This window comes from Theobroma cacao, chromosome 7 (genome assembly GCF_000208745.1).
Source record: "Theobroma cacao cultivar B97-61/B2 chromosome 7, Criollo_cocoa_genome_V2, whole genome shotgun sequence".
NCBI lineage: Eukaryota > Viridiplantae > Streptophyta > Magnoliopsida > Malvales > Malvaceae > Theobroma > Theobroma cacao.
Window position 1 is genome coordinate 8,237,077 of NC_030856.1, and position 25,680 is coordinate 8,262,756.

General features: G+C 33.5%; 3 protein-coding genes across 4 annotated transcripts; 2 read left to right on the forward strand and 1 right to left on the reverse strand.

The window, feature by feature from the left end:
• Positions 1,571-3,768, forward strand: LOC18594366 (protein trichome birefringence-like 42). The gene is made up of 5 exons (XM_018124888.1): positions 1,571-2,007; positions 2,520-2,691; positions 2,817-2,992; positions 3,101-3,259; positions 3,359-3,768. Exons 1-5 carry the CDS (start codon positions 1,703-1,705, stop codon positions 3,657-3,659), a joined length of 1,113 nt encoding a protein of 370 aa, XP_017980377.1. The 5' UTR covers positions 1,571-1,702; the 3' UTR covers positions 3,660-3,768.
• LOC18594367 (50S ribosomal protein L13, chloroplastic) lies at positions 3,870-7,917 on the reverse strand. The gene is made up of 4 exons (XM_007021892.2): positions 7,577-7,917; positions 6,854-7,039; positions 5,168-5,338; positions 3,870-4,303 (listed from the first exon to the last, which is right to left on the reverse strand). The coding sequence occupies exons 1-4, from the start codon at positions 7,847-7,849 to the stop codon at positions 4,193-4,195; spliced, it is 741 nt and encodes a 246-aa protein (XP_007021954.2). The 5' UTR covers positions 7,850-7,917; the 3' UTR covers positions 3,870-4,192.
• On the forward strand, positions 8,951-24,795 carry LOC18594368 (rust resistance kinase Lr10). 2 transcript variants are annotated; one of them, XM_018124858.1, is made up of 5 exons: positions 8,951-9,689; positions 9,894-10,009; positions 10,353-10,382; positions 22,703-23,812; positions 24,459-24,795. In XM_018124858.1, the coding sequence occupies exons 1-4, from the start codon at positions 9,019-9,021 to the stop codon at positions 23,809-23,811; spliced, it is 1,926 nt and encodes a 641-aa protein (XP_017980347.1). In that variant the 5' UTR covers positions 8,951-9,018; the 3' UTR covers position 23,812; positions 24,459-24,795. The 2 variants fall into 2 exon arrangements, with proteins under 2 accessions (XP_017980347.1, XP_007021956.2); XM_007021894.2 differs by lacking the exon at positions 24,459-24,795 and having other exon boundaries at positions 22,703-23,980.

Genomic DNA, 25,680 nt, shown 5'->3' on the forward strand with positions numbered 1-25,680 from the left:
TATATATATATCGCATAATACATACATCAAAGAACTTAATAAGTGCAGTAACAAATATCGATCCAAAAAAATAAATCAATAAACAAAGGCAACATGATAAAAAAAAAAGAAGAAGTCAAATTTAGGACCACAAGCGTGCACAGTTATTGAGCTAACTCCACAACTTCATGCCATCACTACCAATAATGTTGACTTTAACCATCGCCAACATCACATCCACTACATATGCACCTACTTCTGGTTCTACTGTTGTTGATTCCAACTGTAGACAATTTCCACCACCACCACGCGCATCATACACATGGGCGGATCCACCTTGAGGAGTGTCAACACTCATTTATCAAAATTTTTAATTTTTTATATAATTTTTATTGAATTTTATTAAATTTTATGTAATTAATAATACTAATGAACTCATTAATTTTTTTACAATCTTGTAGAGAATGAGATCAAAGATTTTAAGTTAAAGTAAATTTATTAAAAAATACTTTATATATTAATATTTAAATGTTACATGAAAAGATAAAAATTTTTTTTTTATAGTTTAAGATTTTATTAAAAAAGTTAAAACATAAACTACTCTCTGTCCCCATTTTACTCTTGAGACTCGTAGTGACGTTTCCTCTTTCTAATCCTTGATTGCATTTTTCACTTTCTTTCTCTAAAAATTCAAGTTCTATATCAAAAGAGTGATAAGTAAATGAACGAGTGATAAGTAAACGAATGATTATTTGATAACATATATTGAAAAACATGTATTCGATAGTTTTTTTATTGATATTATTTTATATTGTTTTTAAAATGTAAAAAATCATTGTGGATAATTATAATTATTTTATATATTTTTAATTTGAAGTATTAAATGAATGTATTAAATTTATATTTTTTTAATTTAATATTAAAATTTTTATTTTATAAATTTTAATATATTTATATTTTTTTAATTATTATTATTATTTTAATAATAACACCACTCAAAAAAATTTCTAAATCCCCTCCTAATCATTTGTCTAAAAGTTCTCCATTCTCAGCCTCCCAATCCCACTCAAAGGCGTAAGGGACATCCAATGGCAATGATAGGTGTTGTCGTGACTCAAACTCTCAATCTCAAACCCACAAAGTGAAGGGAACGTGAGCTTCTTGCCATCACGGCACCTCTTACAACACAAAAAGACTCCACCAAGCCTTGTTAGGGTTTAGACATGGAGTGCTATGCACCTTTCTTTTCTGGGGGTACAGTTTAGGGCCATACACCTGATTAAAGCTATTTGAAGGTAGAAATAAGAAGCATAAACTAAGGAATTGTTAGACATAGAATCAATATGCATAATCTGCAAGCAAAAATCTGATATTAGTGTCACTAGAAAAGGAAAATTGACACAATACAAGAAAAATTAACATATATGGAATACTGAAACCAAGATTTGGCAAAGTTCGACCAATGAGCTAGTGCCAGGTGTGAATTTATTGGCTACTATAATAATCCAAACTTATAAATTCTAGATTTTATGTAAGAAACCTAAATTTGTGCTGAAATTTATGTCCTTCACTGGCTGCCAGATAATGCTCATAAAAAACAAAGTTAATTTGTTACTTTAATTAAACCTTGAAATTAAATCACACCTTTCCAACCACATTTTTCCTTCCTTAACAATTGGTACATAACGTTTACTGGCAGTAGTATCTTCAATTTGCTTACTCAATGGCTGCCTGCCTTGGTTTCTTGGGTTACCATTGCCTCCTAGTTGTTTCTCTTTCTCTAGTCATAGTCTTGGTTCATGGAGATATCCATAGCTATAATACAGGTCATGAAGTAGTGAAGGAAAACGAAGTGAGCAGCTGTGACTTCTTTCAAGGAAGTTGGGTTCTTGATAATTCCTTTAACCCTCTTTATGATTCTTCGAGTTGTCCCTTCATCGGAGGCGGCTTCGATTGCCAGAAAAATGGCAGACCTGATAAAGATTACCTCAAATATAGATGGCAGCCTAATGGCTGTGACCTCCCCAGGTGAAGCCTTCTCTTTTCTCATACCCAAGGGAAAATTTTTTGATTGTTTGAATTTAATTTTGGTTCCATGAAAGCACGGTGCATTAGATATATCAAGCATGTTCTAGCTATTAGCTTTTGTCCAATGATAAGTTTATTAGCTTTTTTCTGATTATTTTTTGAGAAAAGAGAAGAAAATTGGGGAATAGAACCGGGAGTAGATGAAGGATTGAACCAAACGTTGTCCTGGGCTTAGATCAAATGTTTTTAAAAGTTTTCACGTGTTGTAATAGGTAAAATTTTATCTATATAAAAAGGGGAAATGATAATGTCATTAGGTGGAGCCTAGATGAAATTATAAAGGAGAAACTAAATATCCTTTTGGCTGACAAGGAGAAAGGTATATTAACATTAGGGTGGGTGGCTATAGGTGAAACCTATCCCTCAACGACTCAAGCTAGGACGGAAAATTTCTGTTTCATTTTCACATTTCATGTCTCTAATTTCAAGTGGTTGCTGAATTTTGATTTTAGGTTCAATGGTAATGATTTCCTGGAGAAGTATAAAGGCAAGAAGATCCTGTTTGTGGGGGACTCTCTAAGTAACAATATGTGGAGATCACTGATTTGCATGCTAGACGCTGCAGTCCCTAACTCTAACTATACCTTCGGCGCAAGAGGGCTGCTCTCAACATTTTCATTGCCGGTATCTCCTTATTTCACTGGGCAAAATATGCAGCATTGAACCATATATTTATAAGATGACAAGCTTAGCCATCAAATTTTGATTGAAATCTTCTGTTTATAATTAAGTTTTCTTTCTTTGTCCAGGATTTTGAGGTTTCAGTTAACTGGCTGAAAAATGGGTTCCTGATTGATATGGCCTATGAAAAAATTGGTAAAGTTTTGAAGCTTGATTCGATCAGTACCGGAAACCGGTGGCTTGGAGTTGATGTCTTGATCTTCAATAGCTATCACTGGTGGACTCACTCTGGACGCTTGCAAACGTACTATTTCTAACTATGTTTACACTGTATAGCTGTAGCGAACTCTGTTTACTAAAAATTTTACGAATAAAACAATTTGGGCTTAAGAACTGATATATTGTGTTGTAGTTGGGACTACTTTCAATTTGGAAACAAGACGGTGAAAGAGATGGATCACATGGAAGCGTACAAGATTGCCATGACAACTTGGGCTAATTGGGTTGACAAGAACATCGATCCTTCAAAGACTTCAGTCTTCTTCCAAGGAGTTGCAGCTGTTCATTTGGAGTAACTTCTTGATTTAATTCCTCATCCCTTGATCATCTTCTTTTATTGAAATCAAGTTGACCAATTTGAACTAAAATTCTTCACTTTGCTTCTTTTCAGTGCCAAGGAATGGAATGATCCAAACCATAAAGATTGCACCGAACAAACAGAACCAGTGAAGGGATCAACATATCCAGGCCCTGGCGTGCCAGGGGAAGCTATTCTAAAGAGCGTATTGAGTAACATGGCTAAACCTGCCTATTTACTTGACATTACTTTGTTAACACAGCTAAGAAAAGATGGCCACCCTTCCATCTATGCCGGCGGCGGCCCCAGGTTCACTGACTGCAGCCACTGGTGTCTTGCTGGTGTGCCTGATACTTGGAATCAACTTCTATATGCAGCTTTGCTTCAGAAGTAACACTTTTTCCAATCTTTTTTGGGGGAATATTTACCATCTAACAACAGCCACATTGGTCGTTTGTAAGTGAATAATTTAAGTAGGAATAAAAGAAAAATCTTTATTCTGATATTAAATTTCTGGAACTGACAACCAGTCCCATATCTAGTAGCTGACCTCTAACTCCGTGATCGTGGCCTAGTTCAGTCGTTACAGATGCCAAAATAAGAATATTAAAGAATTTTTTTGATTAACAAATCAAACTTGGTTCAAACACCAGATTCAATTTAAATTACATATCAAAGCAACTGAAACCCACAGCATAAATTTCCATCAGAGTTAGGCATGCAACTTTAGCTCAAGAGATGTAAGAGTCATTTCAAATACATTTACAATCAAATTACAAACAAGGGCAGCACGCAGTCGCACATTTAGAGCCAAAGAACAAAAGCCATACCCCTGAGGACCAAATACACGAGAAAATGGCAAGCAGGGTGGAAGGCGTCGTTGCGTGCTATCTCTCAAGCCGGACCCTGTTTTAGGTTTGTTTATTTCTACTTCTGTATCCTCTTGTCCCGTATAGGCAGCTCAATAGGCTTCTGGGCCTCATGCGGATGGTCTGGGCCCTTGTAAACCTTTAGGTGGTTAAATAATGCTCTACCAAGCTGAAAAAGACAAATATTAGTATAGAGCTAGGTAATAACCAATAAAAATCATGCACGCAGCATTGAGGAAACAGCATAATTGTTTCCTGAAGAAATAAAAACTTCTGGAACAGAATGAACCCAAAATGCATTGAGTGCAAAAGCCGACATAAGACATGGATAACTAAAGACTTGATCTTGATATATTCACTATACACGTTACCAATTGTGCTATATTACAAATTATAATGATTGTATTCACAAATTAAAGCTGCTAGTTAGAACTTTGCACATGACCTGTACCATTAACTTGGTTCCTTAGATTCTAAGCTTCCTTTTCTATCAGCACTTATACATTTTAGATTCATCCATTACCCATGACCTTAACCAGCCTTTCTGCAGTCCTTATTACCAATGCAATGCTTATTTGTATAATACCTCAACCACCAAGTTTATTTTATCATTCTACAACATGGTTCCTACAAACATACAGACTTCATGAAGCCACCTTGGTGAAGCTATTACTACTTAAACTAGCTTGGCAAGGTGTGCACATAGAGAATCCAGAATAAACTTTTTCTCATTCTTGACGACCTTGCTAGAGTCCTATTTGGAAAATTCCTAGTTAGTGTAAACTGCATGAAAAGCTTAGCAGTAGAATGTGCATCACTCATACACACAAGAAAAACTAGCCACACAAACAGTTAAACCAAAAGTTCAGATTGATCAGCAATTAAATAAAATCAGGGTCATGAGGCCTTATTATCCCTTTTATTTAGCAACTAAATCATCGAAATATCAGATGGAGAAATTTATACCCATATACAGATTCATGTTGAACTTATATGTACATATAAGTCTTGAGTTTAAAATCAATAAACTTACCCTTCCTTTAGGAAGCATACCACGAACAGCATGCTCAACAATTCTTTCAGGAATTCTCTGCTGCAGCTGGTTGAATGTTTCCACTTTCATGCCACCTGGTCTTCCTGAATGCCTCCTGTAGAGCTTTTGGGTCCTTTTCTTTCCGGATACAGCAACTTTTTCAGCATTTACCTATTGGATAGAAGTACAGAACAAACTTTTAGGATTTCTAAGTCAAATAATAAACATAGTGTTAGAAATCAGGCAGTATCATCAAATCTCCCTCTGCTAAATTGCCAAATTATTATAAGTCGAAGCATGATCCTTTAAGCAACCATATCTTTTCTCAAAATATATAAAACCCAGATCCATGCCAAAAGGTTACATGTTTCTACAAGAGAAAATTTGTTTTTACTATAAAAACGCAAATTTGATACATCTATTAACATGAAAATATTATGTAAAAGCATATTTTGGAAGTTAAGTTACTAAAGAGCCGACTCAAAGCCTCAACCCTAAGAAGGCACACTTTCTTTAGATCCATCACCATCTGCCAGACTCTTTACAATTGCATGGATCCTGATATAGAAGAGTAGTTTCTAAGCAGGCTAGGACTCCAAGAGAAAGGAATCACTTCCAACAGAAGTCAATAAAAGACTTTTTGTCATCATAACACACTATTCTAATGCAATATGAACTAAATTAGAGAGCAAGATAATGGCTGCCAACTCAGAAACCAACATTACCCTAAGATCACTTATACACACATAAAATGGTTGATATACAAGAAAATGTCTTTCATCTAGTTAGTGTATAGCAGAAGTTAGCAAAGGCAACCATGACCATTAGATGCTGCAGACCACTTTAGAGATCAGAACTTGCATTCCAGCTTGCTTTATCATTATCAAACATATAATTTGAACCCCCACAGAATTACCAAGCTCAGTATTTCACAACTGAAGAAAGATCATAGTGGTCATGGAGTGAAAATAACTTGGATTCTCTTTATCAAATTAGTTTAGAGCTGGCATTACATATTGATGAGGATTGATACCAAATTCTCTCTTCCTCTAGCAGTGAAGTTCAATAACAAGCTCCATCCCACCCTCTCACCCCCTCTGACAGGGGCAACTTTCACATTGATCTGTGTAATCCACATCACTTGTAATAGCCATATTCCAATAACTAGGCACACATTCACAAAACTAGAACCATCTACTCACAAGCCATAGTCAACAGCCAGCAATTATCTTTAAGATAAAACTGTCAAATAGGGAGTAATCCTGCACTGCCACATTGCCAACCACTAGGATGTCAATAATGCAGCATCTTTTCCAGTTCCATAGTTTTTAGCAAAGAGAAACAACCAAAACAAGCACCTTTTTGATCAGTATACTCATAATGCAAGTTGCTCAGACCCTAAGTTGCTTCTCGTGAAGAAAAGTAATAATTATCAATTTATTACTGATAGCAAATGCAATCAGGCCAAAAAGCTTTTCTATTGAATGAGGAACAAATTGTAGCAAAATGCACAAAAGCACGCTTTTTAGAGAACAATTGCAACATGTAAATTTCAAAGGGCAACCAACATTTTCAAATAGTCAAACCTCTTTCCAACATCCAACCATCGCCAAACAACAACACAAACAAGTACTCAAACAACTCATAAACATAGTCTACTACAATAATGACCAAAAAACCACATACCACTATCACAAAAGCTCCCATATCCACACTAGGAGTATAAGTGGGCAAATTCTTTCCACGAATATGCACAGCAATTGTCGATGCCAGTCTTCCCAGAATTTTGTCTGTTGCATCAACAATATACCATGGTTTTTTGGTATTCACGTGATCTTTAGCTTTGGGATACCATGTGTTGTTCCAAATGTCCTGCAAAAAAGAACATGATCCAAATTAAGTAAGCAAGAAGGGAGAAAAGCAGAAACATCATCAAAGAACACAGGAAGAAGCAGATAGCATACTCTAAAAGTATCCAAAGGTGAATGCAATGTCACATTAATACTTTTGAAAAAGAGAAAAGACACAATCACAATTTAAAGGGAAATTATGTCACACCATCAGAACAGAAATTGCCAATATATATAACCTCTAATCAATAATTGTCATTTAAAAGAAACAGAAATACCCAATTTGACAAACCCCAAGAGAAATCTAATGGCTAAAGTTTCAAAGCAGAAACTTTTACTATCGAAGTTCAAAGTTCAAACCGACAACAATCCCAATTTTCAGATAACCATTGAGAAAAAAAACACCATTTTTCACCAAAAGAACCATGAATTCAATCACTTCAATAGTTATAAATAAATTAACATAACATTCCATTCAAAACCCAGAAAGAACTTTAAGAAAGAAAAAAAGACAATGATACAGAAGTAATAGAGAGAGAGAGAGAGAGAGAGTCTTTACAGGGCCACCAGCCTCGGATTCATCGAACATCCAACGCTCGTTTTCAGCGACAAGAGAGAGGTCCTGACAACAAACCCGGAAATCCCGTTTAGAGAAAGACAGAGTCGTTGTCCGAACGGAAGAAGGTTTCGACAATGCCACAACCGGGAAGAACCCAAGAAATGGGCTTTGGTTACTGGGAATAGTCTTTCTTAAAGAACCAAATGAATGTCTTTCTGAAAAAGAAGAGGAAGAAGAGACGATGGCTGAGGTTGAAGCACAAAGGACTGCCATTTTGTTTTGGTTTCTCTTCCACTGGTTCACTCTTGCTGTTTCTATTTAGTACTACCAATTGGATAAGATGGGCCTTCTTTCGTTTTTCAAATCCTTTTCCTTTGCCTGCAAAGTGACACTACACAGAAATCTCCTTCGTTATCGAGCTTGGACCGGACTGGGCTATGTTCGGTCCGAGAGTTCTGTAGCTTGAACTTTTGCAAGGGAAGCCCAAACCCACCCATGGAAAATAAACACAGAGCGAGGTAAGACGAGGTTGTAGATTGGGCATCCAAATTCCATCCATTTCATTGCATTCTTGATAGTAAATTCTCAAATACATTATCTAATATTTGGCCATTACTTTTTATATACACATGTGTGTTACATGCATACAATATATACCAATACTTTTACTGCAAAATTTAATCTGTACAAGCCTTTGCAACAAGATGCCAATTGCTATAAAGTGATGGAAAAGTACAATTTCCAACATTTTTTGTTCATGTTTTTGTTACCGAATGTGGTTCCCGATGACCTATTACGATATAAAACTTTATTTTTTTACTTGAGGAAAGAGAAGATTTGAATTTTACTAATCTATGAACAAATATATATATCAATCACTAAATTAAATATTTAAATGAACAATATAAATTTCTTTTACATTACCAAAAAGTTAAGATTTAAATATTAGTATAAAATTATTATAAAATGCTTGATTTTATTACTAAATTGTTAAAAGAGAGTTGAGGTTTGAGGATGGAAGCTACTTGTTTAGTCACTTACCCTTTGCTACACGTAACAAAAGAAAATGTAAAATATGGACTCAAATGTGTTTCTTGTTTGGCCATTTGGTTTTTTATGGTACTGTTGGATCATATTAACCTCAAAGCTATTGTAATTTTTTTCCCACAGGTTAGCTGTCAATTTGGACACGGATTTTCTCCTTTCTTGTTTGAGTGGTTCTATTCATCCTGCCTGTGTTCAGAAGTACGAAGAAAAACATCAAAACTTTTGACTTTTTGGTATCAATTGCTGACACTTTGACTTTGGTTGACTGAGTTTCAGCCATAGAATGGTTGGCAGCACAGTGATCAGAAAAGCGACCCTCCTAGCTTCTTTACTTGCCTGAATTGAAGTTAAAACTATAGCTACTCAGCCTTCTTCTTCTCACCCAATTTCAGAATATGCTTAGTACAAAACTTCCATTAGTCGGCCTCCTGGCCCTTGCTTTATCACTTTTCCCTGATTTTTGCATTGCCAGAGGCCAGCACTGCGGCTCTTCTTTCTGTGGAAACATTAACATCAGTTACCCTTTTCGGTTAAAAACCCAGCCTCGCAGCTGTGGAAACCGTAAGCTAGAACTCGAGTGTGATGACGAGAATAACCGCACCATTTTCCCCATGAAATATGGGAATTTCTATGTCCAACACATCTCTTATAGTGATGGAACCATTCAACTTTTAGACGTAAGTCTTGGCAACGATAACTGCTCCATTCCTCATAGTTCCTATCCTTGGTACACCCCTTTCGCGAAAAAACTATATCTCTATCAAACTACCTCTGACTTTAGCATCATGTATCTCGTCAATTGCACGACGCAGATCAACGACTCTTGGGTTTATATCGATGCTTTTCGTTGCGCCAATACCCCTTCCCCTCGACCTTGTTACTTGTATTTTTTGGATGGAGAAACAGCAAATTCTGATTTCCATGAGTCATGCAGAATTGAAGCCCAGGTTCCAATCATGCTTGCCAATATCACTGGCCTCTCTACTTCTGATATTTACAGAAAGCTGTTGACGGGATTCCAAATCGCATGGTTTTCCTATGACGATGATAATTGGATTTTGAATAGGTGAGTATTTTGTAGTATTTTATTAATTACAGATATGATCAATAAAATAAGATAAACAATTAATTTATTTGCAAATTTTACGCATCATACTTAGAGTAGAAATGGAGACAAATATTTTTCAAAAATTTTCAATTAAAACGTTAGATTATTTTATGTTTCAACTTCTTATTAATGATTTTTATTCTTTGCTTGAATATATTATAGATTGCTAGGGCTGGCCATCCTGTTGCCGTATGCATTAGTTACATATATACGAGGCAACCTGACTTTTTTCCTTGGAGGTAGTTCACTATCTCGTTTTATTGGTGCACCTAGCAAAGGTATGGTTTTCGGAGTTCATCAGTAGTTTAATTAGATGTGTGTCCAAGGTTCTTAGGGTCTTAAGCTTGCGTTGTATTTGGGCTTAGGTTCTTGGGCTCCAGTCTACCCAATTTGATTCGAAAACTTTATATCAGTAAATAATATGTTATTTAATTTTAAATCTCAATTTTATTTGAAAATTAATATAAAATTAAATATTATGTTTATGGACAAATTAGGCTTTGGTTTTGAAATTTGCCTATCTAGTACTGATACCCAATCCAACCTAGGCTATAAAAACCTCTAAAAAAATTTACCTTCCGCTAAAGTATAGCATTAATTTTTTATTTGATATTTTGGCAGGAACCCAGATCATTTGTGTTGCAATAACAGGTAAAGCCCCACCATTTACCATGAAAGTTTATGACTATGTGACATCATATTGTAGGACTAAATAAATAAATAAATATATATATATATATATATATATTACAATAAACACCAAATTAACATGAATGTCAAAGAAAAGCATGTCCAAGTAGGAGAAAAAATTATGGTTAAATTTTGAAATTAGTCTTTGTACTCTATCAAAGTGATGAATTTAGTCTTTATACAATAATTTGTAAAAATTAAATCTTTATTTTTTTAAAAATTGACAATGTCACTCCAATTGTTAATAATATTAAAGTTTTTTCTATTATTTATGTTGATATGGCATTAAATATGATGATGTGACATTTTTATCTATTTCATAATATTCTTTTCACAATTTTAAATTATAAAGCACAAAAATTCAATTATTCTATGTCTCATAACATTCTTTCCATAAATCCAAGAAACCTATTTGTATTTTTCATTTGTTTCTTTTCCAATCCCATTTAAAACCATTAGTTCATGTTGAATAATTTCATGTCCGCACTTATAAAGTTCATGTTAGTGCTTGGTTATGTCATATCAGTACTACTATTGCATCATTTGTGAAATGTCACATTATTATCGTTATGTCATTTGATTTAATATCATATTAGCAAGAACATATCACGTCAACACAGACAAACGTCATATCATTATAGATAACAGAAGATTTTTAACACCTTAGACTAACATTGTTAATTTTTGAAAGTACAGGAACTCAATTTTTACAAATTATTATACAAAGTCTAAATCCACCACTTTGATAAAGCATAAAGACTAATTGCATAATTTAATCAAAAAAATATATTTTGTGCTATAAATATTATATATTTTATTGTAGGAAAACATGCGCATTAAAAAAATTGTGTAAAAACCTTTGTATTGATCATACTTGTACTAGTCTTTTACCTTTTTAAGACTAACCTAGAGTAAAATCAAGATCTTGATTCTAGACATTTTACAAGCCTTTTGATCTCTAAAAACTCATTGTGGGAAACTACTACAAAAATGAGTAGCAATATACTTTTCACAATATAAGAACCTTAGTCTAACATTATGTGGAGGGAGAGAAGTTTTTCTCTAGAACAAAAGTTTTATGTTCTTATATTTTCATAACATTCTTAGGTTGTGTTTGGTATGAGGAATGTATACCACATTCCTGGGAATAATATTCTTATGTTTGGTAAGCAACATTTTAGAGAATGATGCCTTACCATGGGAATGTTGTTCCCATTGCAAAAGGAGGGAAAGTTTATGTGATGATGGGTGTTATGAACCCTTTGTTTGTATTGCTGGTCCATGTTTATTGGTGGTTATTTGTCTTGATCCCATACATAGCCTAGGTTGATTTTTTTTTTTTGAGTTGGTGTATGCTTTTCTCTATAGCTGCTTTCTCCGCAAAGCAGATTTTTTACCCTTCATGGGTAGCTTTTGTAAAAGCCTCTCTTGAATCAAATACAATTTTAACTTTCAAAAGAAAAAAAACTTGAATTTTGGAAGTTTTATACTAGAAACTCATTAGAGCCAACATAGACACATAAACCCTTTTAAAAATTGTCTCATGTGTCCTAGACTTATTTAAACACATCAAATATGAGTATCTCAATCCCACAATGAGCATACTTCAACCTCTTTTCACATTGCAACTTATAATCATAATTATATCATAGCCCTCAAAAGCAACATAATTGGTTGACCTTGAATATAGTGCATTGATGTAGTATCAAATATCTTTCCCTTTGCCCCAATACTACTTATTTTAAAAAGAGCGTTTTCTCAATAATTTCCTATATAATCGAATCATCCATGATCTTAAGTAGCATACCCAAGTAGCAGATATTCATTCTTCACTTTATGAGAGTCAAAAGGCATAAAGTGCATAGTACAAGTTTTATTAACCTCCTAATTAAGACTCACACGATGAAGAAGTAAAGATCCATTTTGTCACCTCCTATATCGATTATAAAGTGCATGTAATATGAAGTACATACTACAGTGAAGGGTTTGTCTCTAAGAGCATACGTAAAACTCCTTAAAACTGTACAAGTCTTAGTCTAGTCGCTCTTTAATAGCATCTAACTTGAGTTTCCCATTTGCTTGCCATTTTAGGCGCCAAATTAGGCCTCACATCTAGCTTCCTCCACAGGTTACATGGATTATGGGCTAGTTCATTATTGGTCCCTTAGTTATTATTTATTATATGGACCTCATCTTGGCTCCAACCAGGACAACATTTCAAACTATATTTGTTATCTAAAAGCTTTTGTAGTTTGTGTCTCATTTTTGCTCGCCTTTAGAAAGGTTAAATGCGATTACGGGTATAAGTGAGACAATTTCGAACTTGTTGACATATCTTATATCTCTTGTCTGCTAATTAATATATAAACATAAATCCATCTATTATGGAAAAAAATTACATAAACATTTAATATCCCAAAGTTTCAATACATAAAATAAAAAAAATCAGCATCTATGAAGTCCTAAAGGCTTAACATGAGTCACAGAGGCATCCCTTAGAATAAGTTTAGTCAAAGGATCCACAGCCATATGACAAGTGGAAATATGTTTTAAGATCAAGTCCTTTTGCATTGTTAAATCTCTAATGAAGCTATTTCACATATCAATGTGTTTGGTTTTGTCATGATATTTGTATGCTTCATGAAAGAAATTGTTGTCATACTATCACAATGAATGGTCATTGGATTTAAGGCACAACTAATTACATCAAGATTTTGAAAGAATCGCCTCAACCAAAATATTTCTTGTACGACTGTTGAACAAGCTAAAAATTCTACTTCCATAGTTGGTAAGGCAATGCAAGATTGCTTCTTGTTGTTCTGTGAGATATCGCCACCATTGAGCAAGAACGCATAGCTTGATGATGATATTTGTATGCAAGATTGTTTCTTATCACTTCCTCAATCAACATCATTATAATCAATGAGGTTCAAACTTGAACTAGAATAACATAATTTATAATCAATATTTCTCTTAAGATAGCACAATATCCTTTTAATTGCTTTCCAATGGACAGGTTCGATAGGAATTTACTTATTGAACCATTTGCAAAGTTGATATCAAGCTTGGTGCACATCATAACATATACATATAATAACTAACTACACTTGAATAAGAAACATAAGCCATCTACTTTTGTTTTTTGCAGTCTTAGGAGCTATATAAGGATTCAAGGTTTTGATTTTTGTAATAAAAGTATCAATGCGTTTTTGCAATTTTGCATCTGGAATCATTTAAGAACTTTCTTGATATATGTCTCTTAGGACAAACCAATGTCTTTTTGAATAATCCTTTAGGATCTTAAATCCAAGTACATAATTTGGTTCAACCATGTCATTCATCTTAAAGTTTGAGGACAACCACTTTTTAGTGGCAATACCCAACCAATAGTATATCATCAACGTATAATGACAATATGATGAAACTTCCTTTGAACCGTTTAACATTCAATAATCACAAACCTAGTATGAATAATGGTGTGATGAAATTTAAGATACCATTGTCTAGATGATTGCTTTAGCCCATAGATAGATCATTTAAGCTTGCAAACTTTGTGGTCTTGAGCTTTTGCAACAAAGCCATTAGGTTGATTCATATAGATCTTTTCATCTAGTTTTTCATTGAGAAATGTTGTTTTAATACCCATCTGGAAAAGCTTTAGATCTAAATTTGCAACTAAGGTTAGAATTAAGCATATTAAGGCAAACCTATCTACTGGTGAGAAGGTTTCCTCATAGTCCACCCCTTTTTATTGTGTGTACCCTTTCGCTATTAGGTAAGCCTTGTATCTTTCAATGGAATCATCCGCCTTGCCTTTTGCTTTTAGAATGCATTTGTTCTCAATAGTCTTACGCCCTAGTGGAAGTTCAATTAAGTCTCAAACATGATTTGTCCTTATAAATTGTAGGGTTGTTAACGAGTAGGGTACCTGTTAATTTTGAGATAATACCTGAATCCTATAACTACCTAAATATTTTTGAAAATTAGTACCATAATTCAAACCCAAATATATAAACACTGCTCGATAAGTATTCGTACCCGTTTTAAAACCTATTATGTACAAAAATATTAAAATACTAAGAAAAGAAAGAAAAGACAAACCAAGAACAAATTAAGCAATTGAACAACGATTTGAGCACTAACCAGAACAATGAATGACTAAGAAAAGAAAGAAAAGAAAAAGGAGTTGCTAGGGAGCAAGTTGAGCATTGACCAGGACCAAGAACGACTAAGAAAAGAAAAACAAGACGAAAGAGCAGCAAAAGTAAGCGAGTTGAGCAATGAGCATTGACTAGAAGGTATAGAACTAGGAACGACTAAGAAAAGAAAGAAAAGAATAAGAGGCGGCTAGGGGAAGAAAAGAAAAAAAAAAAGAAAGAGTATTGAGGGGAAGAAAAAAAAAGAAAAAAAAAGGGCTAGGATTTATATATTAATATATTAATATTATTAAATTATAAAATCAACATTATTTTATTGTTTAGTAATTATCAACATAATCGGGTTCAAGTAGTGGGTACCTAAGGGATAACACTTGAGCCCTACCCGAACCTAATACAAGTGGTGAAATTACTATCCAAACTTGTCTCAAACTCGATTATAAGATACCCTAACCCTATATAATCGAGTCGGGTACTCGCGAGTACCCTATAACAGGGTACCCATTGCCATCCATAATATATTTTATTTCATAATTCATTGCATTTTTTTACTCTTGTGTAGTAAAGGAAGATAAAGCCTTTTGAATAGTTGTCAGTTCAGCCTCCTTTTGTAGAGCAATTATGAAAGCTTTTCCTCAATCTGAAACCGATGATAAGAGATACATATACGTTTGTTTCTACGTAACTCAACTTGAGGATCTTTATCTATTGTGATAGATGAACTTAATGGTAAATGGCTCTCTCTATCCCCAAAAGTTTGAGGAATTTCTTTCACATTCTCAATTAGGCTGCTTGGTGGGCCAATATCAAGACCTTCAATTTCATAAAGGTATATTTCATTATGAATTTCTCCTTTGCTTGGGAAATCTTCTTTTAAGAAAATCACATCTCGTGACTTATGTTTGGTTATGCTTCCATTTCCATGTTCTCATATGAACACATATCCCTTAGAGTGTTCAAAGTACCTTGTAAAGATACATATTTTTGCTGTTAGATATAATTTCCCATCCTTATACTAAGTAATGTGTACAAAAGTAGCTAAACCCCAAGGTTGCAAATTACCCATGTTATGTTTTCTGTTGGTCTAAAGCTCATATAGGGTTGAAAGTATTGATCTGTACGATGCACAATAAAGAACATAAGAAATAGTCAAAAGTACATCCCCCAAAAAAGATAAGAGAATATCTGTTTACAACATCATCGACCTAACCATGTCTAAGAGGATTCTGTCCATTCTTTTCACTACACCAATTTGTTGAAAAGTCTTTAGAATCGTTAGTTGTTTGAGTATCCTTTTTCATGACAAAGCCTCTTAAATTACTCAGATAAATATTCACAACCTCGGTTTGTTCTTCCAGGCTTAAGCTTTGGTCTAGTTGATTCTCAATCAAGGTTACATAGTGTATTTTTGAACTTATGGCAAATCAAGTAGACATTACCAAACACGTATAGCAATTTATAAATGTAATGAAACAAGGAGCACCATGGCTTGCCTTCACATTCATTGGGCCACAAATGTCTGAATGGAATATTTGTAATAGAACAAATACTCTTTTGGCTTTTCCAAAATGGTTTTTTAATTGCTATTCTATAAAAAATGTTCATAGGTTGGCGAAGAAACTTTAGCGAATGGGCCTAAAAGACCTTTTTTAGCTAATCTAGTCATTTTATCTTGTCAAATATGGTCTAATCTAGCATGCCATTTTACAAAAATATTACAAACATTATCATGGGTAACAATTAAAGAAATAGATCATTGACATGATTATAGCTAGCATAATTAGTGTTTAAAATCATCAAACCATCTCGAATAAAACCACAATTATAATTAATTGTTCCTATAAAAATACCAACGTGATTTCCCTCAAAAGCAAACCTAAAACCTAAGTTTAACATGATTATAACTGAAAATAAGTTTTGCCAAAGTTTTGGAGTATAAATGACATCATGAAGAAGCAAGGTACAATACTATACATTTCCAACTTGTAAATGCCAATGCCTAGTACCTCCATGCTAGTATCATTCTCATTTTTTATGTTTTTAAATCTAACTAGAATTAGATGGAACTCGAAAAATCCAACTCTTTTCTTAGTCCACAAACCACATCAGAAAAGGATGAATAGATAAAGTTTTACTAGCCACAAAGCAATCAAAATGAGACATACAATTGGAAAGTACTTACTTTCACTTCATGCACTACAAGCGAAATGTCCTAATTTTCCATAGTTATAACAAGTTAATTTGGCTCTATCTTTCTTACCACTAAGCTTGCATTTATGATGCTTGGTAGTTTTTTCCTTCTTTGGTGCAATCCATTATTAGTGTCCTTCTTAAAGACTCTTCTTCACTTAGACCAAGATGCCTTGCATGAACTAGGCTTTGCAACATTGACAACATTAATTGTGGTAGATTTTTGAACCTTCAAGCACTCATCTTCCAACTCCAAATGACATAATATGTCATCAAAATTTTTTTACGCTATCATTATATGTCGCCTCTGTCTTCATGTGCTCCCAAGAGTAAAAAAAAAAAAAAAAGGGAATGACTACTTGAATCTATTGTTCATCTGTTAAGACAATCTCTACTGCCTTAAGCTAATCAAGGTAGATATTGTTCTCAAATGTTTTTTCATTGATTTATATGCCTTTTTCATATAAGTATTGAACTTTAAGTTCAACTAGCACAACTTAGTTAGATAAACCATTCCATATTTGTTATTAAAGGCTTGCCACATCTCATGAGTTGTCTAATTCTACTCAAACTTGCCTATCAAATCCTTGTGCATGGTGTCAACATAGTAAAAGCATGCACCATAATCCTTCTTACACCAATTTTGCTAGGCTTTAAGATCATAATTGTGTTGATCATTGTGCATGTTACTCAACATAGTAAAGAGTGCACAACGATCCTTTTTGCAACAATTTTGGTAGTCTTCAAGATCACAATGGTATTGAGTTATATTTTCAGGTATGCCTCTTGCATAATTTGGTCAAGGCATTTGAAAACCCCTTGCTTATTTAAGAGATATTGGATTTTATGACACTAAATTCAATATGCTCGTAATCATCTCTAGTATACAAGTAATTATTAACATTATTCAAAATAATTCGTAAAATTTTAGTTTTAGGAGAAAAATTCTAAAAATTTCACTCATACCAACACCTCCCACTTATCATGGCATTTCTGGATATGACACTAAATTGCATATTACTAGAGAACTTAGCATGCTTAACAACTCATAAAATTATATCATGCTAAACATATTTAATTTCTGAATAATTTAAATGTCATCATATAAATCATGTATCACATGAATGCTATTCACTTAAAATATTAAAGACATAACCTAAGTATTTTTCTTAATAATTAAAATTTCAAAAAGGTACAAATTATGGAGAAAATTCTAATTATAGGTTCTAAAAATTCATAAAATGCACACCAGACATCTCTTTGTTGCACACATTCCCATAAGTGTAGCATAAACTCTCACTGACCCAAAAACAAAGGCATGTGGCTCCGCGTGCACGAATGAGTCGCGAAAATTTAAAGTTATGTTTTTAGCATATTTTAATTTTAAAAATATTTTTGAGAAATGTTAAAATTATGAAAAGACTATAAAAGAAATAAATAGCAATATTCTTGAATTTTTAGTGATAGTGTGTCAGAAGCGCACCTCCATAGAGTCCTTACACGCCACCACACACCACCTAGGTGTGAGTGGGCATCTTTTTCTACCCAAGAAAACTATTTCAATGCAAATCATTATCCCTTGGTGGCATGTGCAATCCACGCACTGCTTCGTAGAAGCTTTTTGTCATGTTCTTTATGTTAGTTGGTTGATCTTAGAAAAGAGAATCCATTATGGTGGTCAATGCTTCAACTGGAGTATAGGGTGTACGACATGCATTAAGTCGAAAGTGGTTTGGGCTTTTGGTCTGTTTTTTTTTTTTTTTCAATTTAGTCTCAATTTCTTTTGCAAAGTTCTCTAAACATACAAATCCAAATGATACAAATAATATACTGATGGAAAGTTTATCAAGAAAGGATATTATTAGTATAAAATCGTAAATAAAAAAACATAGGATAGAGAGAAAATATAATCAAAGTTTCAGATCAAACTTTTAATTTTTTTTTCAATATTTACTCATCACATGAAGCTTAAATTGTCAAGATTTCATTAAGCACATATAAGTATCATATGATGAAAAAATCAGTGTTGAGTTTTAGGTTGTCTACCATTCTATATTTTATTTGATTAGGATTGTTGTTTGTATACAACATTAAATAGTTGCATAGTTTTAAGCTTTTTGTTCTACATTGAGTCTTAATCACATTATACTTAGACTTTTATATTATAAAAGTGGATCTCTGAGCTTTGAGAAAGGGTTTAAAATAGTGAGCAGTGCTTTGAGAACTCTAAAGAGGGAACATTTTGTAACTCTATCTTTTGCTCTAGGTGAAGCTAGAGTGGTTTGGGTTAATATTCTTGGGAGGTTATTGTAAAAGGGTGTGTAAGGGATCTTAAATTGGTTTTGGAAACTATAGAGGTCAATTTATTATACTTTAATTTCTCAATAATAGAAAAACGGTTTCATTCTGTAGATGTAGGTAAAAGGCCAAACCACGTAAATTCTTATGCTTTTTCTGTTTGTTTGATTTCTCTAAGTTTTATTTTTATTGTTTCTTGGACAATTTTCACAATAAACTGGTATCAGAGCATTGGGTTTGAGAAAATCAAGATTCAACAAATATGTCAAGAGTTACTAGTTCTACAAATTTTTCAATTGAAAAGTTTGATGGGAAAACTAGTTCACGTAGTGGCCGAGAAGGATGAAAGATCTCCTTGTGCAACAAAGTTTGGTGTGTCCCTTGCTAAGAAAGGAGGAAAGGTAACTAGATGACATGAAGGATGTTGAATGGGCAAAGTTGGAGCAAAGGTGTGTGAGCACTATTCGGCTTTGCATTAGAGATAACATGCTTAACTATGCTATTGATGAAGATTCTGCTCCAAGGTTGTGGGCAAAATTGAAAAAGATTTACTTGACAAAAAATCTTTCTAATAAGTTGCAACTTAGGCGAAAGTTGTATCGCTTAAAGATAGAAGAGAATGGAGACCTCATGAAGCATATGAACGAATTCGACGGGGATCATTGATCAATTGAAGAAGGTTGATGTGAAGGTGGAGAAAGATAAAAAGGTACTGTTATTCCTAGCATGGCTCCCAAACTCCTATGAGGTATTTGTGGAATCTTTGATATGTGTGGTAGATACAATAACGTTAGAACAAGCACAAGCAACATTAATGTCTTGTGAAACTTGAAAGAAAAATAAGAAAGGGGATAGAGATTCAAGTAGCTTGGCATTGATAACTGAGGTTTGTAGAAGGAAGTCATTCGACATGGGATTTAAGGGTGGCAAGTCTAGATCTAGCAATGTTTAGTGCTTTCAATGCAAAAGGTATGGACATATTAAAAAGGATTGTCCTACAAAATAGGATGAAAGTAACTTGAACAAAGGTGAGTGTGCTTTTGTTGCTGAAGGTGATGATTGTGATGTCCTTGTAATATCAGAAAATATGGATACAAATTCTGATTGGTATTTAGATTTTGCTTCTGCCATTCATGTATGTTATTAAAAGGATTATTTTGATTTAGTTCAAGCAGGAGTGTCTGAGAATTTGACTTTAGGTAACAAGTCAATAATGAAGGCCATAGGTCTTGAAATGGTGAAAATCAAAATGTTTGATGAGGTTGTGCGCTCTTTAGGTGCTGTGGCCTATGTCCTAGAGATGCGTAAGAATTTAATATCATTGAGCTTGTTAGACTCCAAAGGGTGTAAATATTTTGCTTATGATGGAGTGGTAAAAGTCACACAAGGTGCCATGGTCTTGATGAGGAGAAATTTGCATAATGGTTTGTATCGTCTAGAATGTGAGGTCTCGAAGGGATGGGAACAGTGCACAAGTGATGGTGGCTACTAAAGTGAGATTTCATTTGCCGAGAAGGTGATGAAAGGTTCTCATGGCATAGACAGTGGTGAAAAGACGAAAAATCTTACTAGTAGTGAATTGGAAAGGTCATTGAGGTCCATTTTCGAAGTCAATTAATGCCATTGACTTGACGGCTACACAGTTGCATTGGCCATTTTATGAAAATGAGTGTTGGACCATGCTTGATTTAGTATGTGTAGTCGTGGTAATTTTTAAGGCCAATGGTTTGGAAAGTCTTGTACTTGGAGAGTTGTTTAATGTGTAGGAAAGTAGGTGGAGTTAGGAGGTTGCAATTAGGTGCGATTGGTGGAAGAGCCTTAAAGAGTTTGAATTCAAGTCAAAGGTGGAGATTTGTTGAGTTTTAGGTTGACTAGAATTCTAAATCTTATTTGATTATGATTCTTATTTGTATACAACATTAAGTAGTTGAATGGTTTTAAACTTCTTATTCCACATCGAATCTTAATCACATTCTACTTTGAATTTTTATATTATAAAAGTGGATTTCTAGGCTTTAGAATAGTGAGTGGTGCTTTGAAAGTTCTAGAAAGATAACACTTTGTAACTCTATCTTTTGCTCTATGTGGAGCTAGAGTAGTTTGGGTGAGCGTTCTTGGGGGGTTATTGAAAAAGGATGTGCAAGGGATCCTGGGTTGGTTTTGGGAACCATAGAAGTCAATTTATTGTACTTTAATCTCTCAATAATAAAAGAACGGTTTCACTCTTTGGACATAGACAAGAGGCTGAACCACATAAATTCCTATGTTTTTTCTATTTATTTGATTTCTTTGGGCTTTTTATTTATTATTTTTTGGGCAATTTTCACAACAATCAGACCTTAGAAACATACCTTTCTACAATTATCATTAAGATGCCTTTGCCATATAAGCTTAAAAAATATGATAATCATAAACTAAGCTATAATTAATGAATCTTAGCATGTTAGTCATGTTTTTCAGAGATCATAACAACATGAAAATCCTTGATTCGGCTCTAATATCAATGTAAGAAAACATGCAGATTACCAAAAAATTACGAAATAATTTTTACTCCGATCATACTTATGTCAGTTTTTTGCCTTTTCAAGACTAATGCAGAGTGACTCCAAGATCTTGATTCTGGGCTTTTTACAACCCTTTTTATCTCAAAAATCTCGCAATGGAAATTATTACAAAAATGAGTAGTAACCACACTCTTCACAATACAAGAACCTTAGCTTAACAATGGAACATGGATGGTTTTTCTCTAGGGAGGAAAGTTTTCTACTCTTGTATTTTTAGAATAATCTTGATGAATTGTTGGTGTGTCATTTGGTGGAGCATCCAAGCATATTTATAAACCTTTTAAGATCGCTTAAGAACTCTCATCAAGATAATCCTGAAAATATTTTTTTACAATAAATAATTTAACATTTAATTGATTTTAGATTATTGTATTCATTATATTGGTTGTATTTTTCTATTAATATGAAAAAAACTTACAAAATAATCGCATTGTGAAAGTAATTGAAGTAGTTTTATATATATATATATATAAGTGCATGTGTGTGTCTCCTTTTTCCCCTTTTCTCAAAAAGCACGTGACACAATTTTGAGTGTCACTAAGTTACACTATGCGATAAGGTTAAAATACACATCCATTATCCCAATATACACAAGGAGCTAACTTGTTCTTCCCATGATGTTCACTAATTGCCCTTTCAATAACTAATCCTAAGCAACTGCTCCTACTTGGTGTATATATAAAAGCCTTGACAATTCATCAAGGATACGTTGGAAAGTCAACATACTCCTTCTTTAAGATACTTTCTCAAACTCTCTCTTACTAAGGTCTTCCTTTGCCCCTTACTTTTTACCTAACTCTCTACCTTGGTCCATCACTTCCCTATATTCTACCTCTTACCACAACACTCAGTGCTTTACCTATATCAATCTCATTCTTCGTCGCCTCTATCACATCTCATTTTACTTGTTGCAATACTACCACTCTCCCTATCAAAGAAGATTTCCTTCTACACGTATGTTTATTTTTTTTTTCATTTCTTCTTCTCTTTTTCTTATTTTAGTTAATTATCATTATAATGTTAAAATTAACCAATCAAAGCTAATTTGAATTATTCTTTTCTTGAGAAACAGGAATTATATTAGCAAGAACATTATTGGGGATATTTGGCTTGATTGCACTTGTTATACACAAATTAAGGAGAAGACATTTAGCAATGGATGATATGATAGAGAACTTTCTTCAGAGTCAAAACAATCTGATGCCTATAAGGTATTCTTATTCTGAAGTAAAGAGAATGACAGGAGATTTCAAGATTAAATTAGGCCAAGGAGGATATGGCTCCGTGTTTAAAGGAAAACTTCGAAGTGGTCGAGAAGTTGCAATAAAATTGTTAAGCAAATCAAAAGCTAATGGACAAGATTTCATCAATGAAGTTGCAACTATTGGAAGGATTCATCATGTTAATGTGGTACAACTTATAGGATTTTGTGTGGAAGGATCAAAACAGGCCCTTGTGTACGATTTCATGGTAAATGGGTCCTTAGATAAAATTATATTTTCAACAGAGAATAACACTTTAAGTTGGGAGAAAATATTTGAGATTGCCCTTGGAGTGGCACGAGGAATTGATTACTTACATAGAGGTTGTGAAATGCAAATTTTACATTTTGATATCAAGCCACATAACGTTCTTCTAGATGAAAACTTTAGACCAAAAGTTTCAGATTTTGGCCTTGCAAAATTATATTCAGTGGATGACAATATTGTCTCTCTTACAGCAGCACGAGGGACACTAGGATATATTGCTCCTGAGTTGTTTTACAAAAATATTGGAGGCGTCTCATATAAAGCTGATGTTTATAGTTTTGGAATGATGTTGATTGAAATGGTGGGAAGGAGGAAAAACTTGAATCCATTTGCAGAACATTCCAGTCAAATTTATTTTCCGTCGTGGATCTATGATCAATTTGATCATGGAGATGATATAGAGCTTGGAGATGTGACAGAAAGTGAAAACAAAATTGTGAAAAAAATAGTAATAGTTGCCTTTTGGTGCATACAGACGAAGCCCACAGACCGTCCTTCGATGAGCAAAGTCTTGAAAATGCTTGAAAGTGAACTTGAGCTCCCCGAAATTCCTCCCAAGCCTTTTCTATTCTCTCAAGAAATGTCCACTAAAGATCATGCTAGTAAGAATTCGAGAGATGAGACAACTACAGATTCCGATAATATTGTGTAATGTAAGTTGTGCATGAATTTTAGTACTTTATCATACTACCTTTAGTGTTTTACAGATACATTTCTAATGATTTGGGCATTAGTTGTGGAAATGAACATGTGTGAGAAATAGTATTACTAAAATGTAAGACATTTAAGTTTGATATAATGGTTATTATCTCTATTTATATCATGAAAAATTTGGCATTTAGCAATGAAAAGTTTTTTATTTAGTGTTACAAAAAATTGTGATGTAAATATTATTTGTAGTAGTTTCTCTAACCCTTTTTTTTTTGCATATTTTTTGCCACAAAATGGAGTTTGCAATAGTCTATCGTAGCATAAGACTTTTTATTTTGCGAAAGATTATTTTCAATACTTTTTAAATTTTTATTAAAAAATTTAGTTTCCAAAATCTAGCAGTATGTATAAAACCTTTCTTTATTGTAAAAATAATTAAAATTTTGCAACATTATAAAAGGTGCTGCAAAAAAATTGTTAATAAATGTATAATTTCGTTGAATGTTAATTAAAATGTTTGAGATTTGAATTTATTCTTCTCTTCATATATGTTCCCAAAAAAAATGTAAAATGTGGACTCAATTGTGTTTTTAAGGCCATTGTAGTTGCTTTTTAGTCTTGGATTATTGTAACCTTTCTATTGTGCAGGTTTAATTCGATGAACAACAAAGACTTGTTTTCTCTGAGTTCAATTGCCAAGTTTGAACACGGATTTTCTTCTTTCTTGTCTGAGTGGTCGTACCTGTCTACAGAAATATAAAGAAAGATACCCACCGACTTTGGCTTTTTGGTTGTCACTCATCAATAGCTTTGGGTACAGCCTGTTTTATGCTGTTTTGCCAGTTTTGGTGGTTGACTCATGACTTTCGATATAAATGTATGGTAATGTTATTTAGCAGCCACAGAACATGGCAGCAACAGTGAAGATAAGGAACTTTCCTAGGTGCTTCTTTACTTGCCTCAATTAAATTACTCTCCCTTGGCTCTCTTTTTCTCTCCCACTGGTGAAAATTTTGGATGCTAAAGCGCAAAACTTTAATCATTTTGCCTCCTAGCTTTTGCTTTCTTATATGAAAAAAGAATGTAACTTTATTTTTCTCTTACTTTATACAAAGAAAATATGTGGGTTCAATTCTTTTTCATACCTACCCACAAAAGTGAAATCTTTACCACCATATATATCCATGTTTATCTCTCTTTAGTTGCAATTATATTTCCCAAATTCTCCTAACAAAAATTGTATAGACCTGCCAAATTTTATAAAATTCTATGCTAATAAAATATTTTTAATCACACAAGTTAAAAAAAATTAAATGCAAATTTATTGTAGTGTGTTTTTTCCACTTTGGTCTAGACTCCAGTCAATTGAATTTTCAAAGGCAGATTTGCTTTCATTTGCACCAAGAGAATGATTAGAATGATTGCCAGAGCAATGAAAATAAGATAATCCTAGGTTTTTTTAATCTTCCTCCTTAGAATTTTTTACACATATGAAAAGAAAATGTAAAGTATGGAACTGATTAAGAATCCAAATCCTCTGTCGTATTCGTTGACTTTTCAAATGAAGACTTGGTTTTAATAATAAAGATAAGAGAACATCATAGCGCTTTTTCACAAACTAATCAAGCCCTTAATCTCCTTCTCTCCCACGGAAACTGTAGGCTGCTGAGAGTAAAACTTCCATTACTTTGCCTCTTGGCTTTTGCTTTTTCTCTACTCCTTGATGCATGCATCGCTTGAGGCAAAAACAAGCACCGTGGCTTTTGTTTCTGTGGCTCTTTGTTTCTGCTGAAACATTAACATCAATTACCCTTTCCGTTAAACTTAGATTTGATTTCCGTTGCAGCCATAGAAATAATTAGCAAAGCAA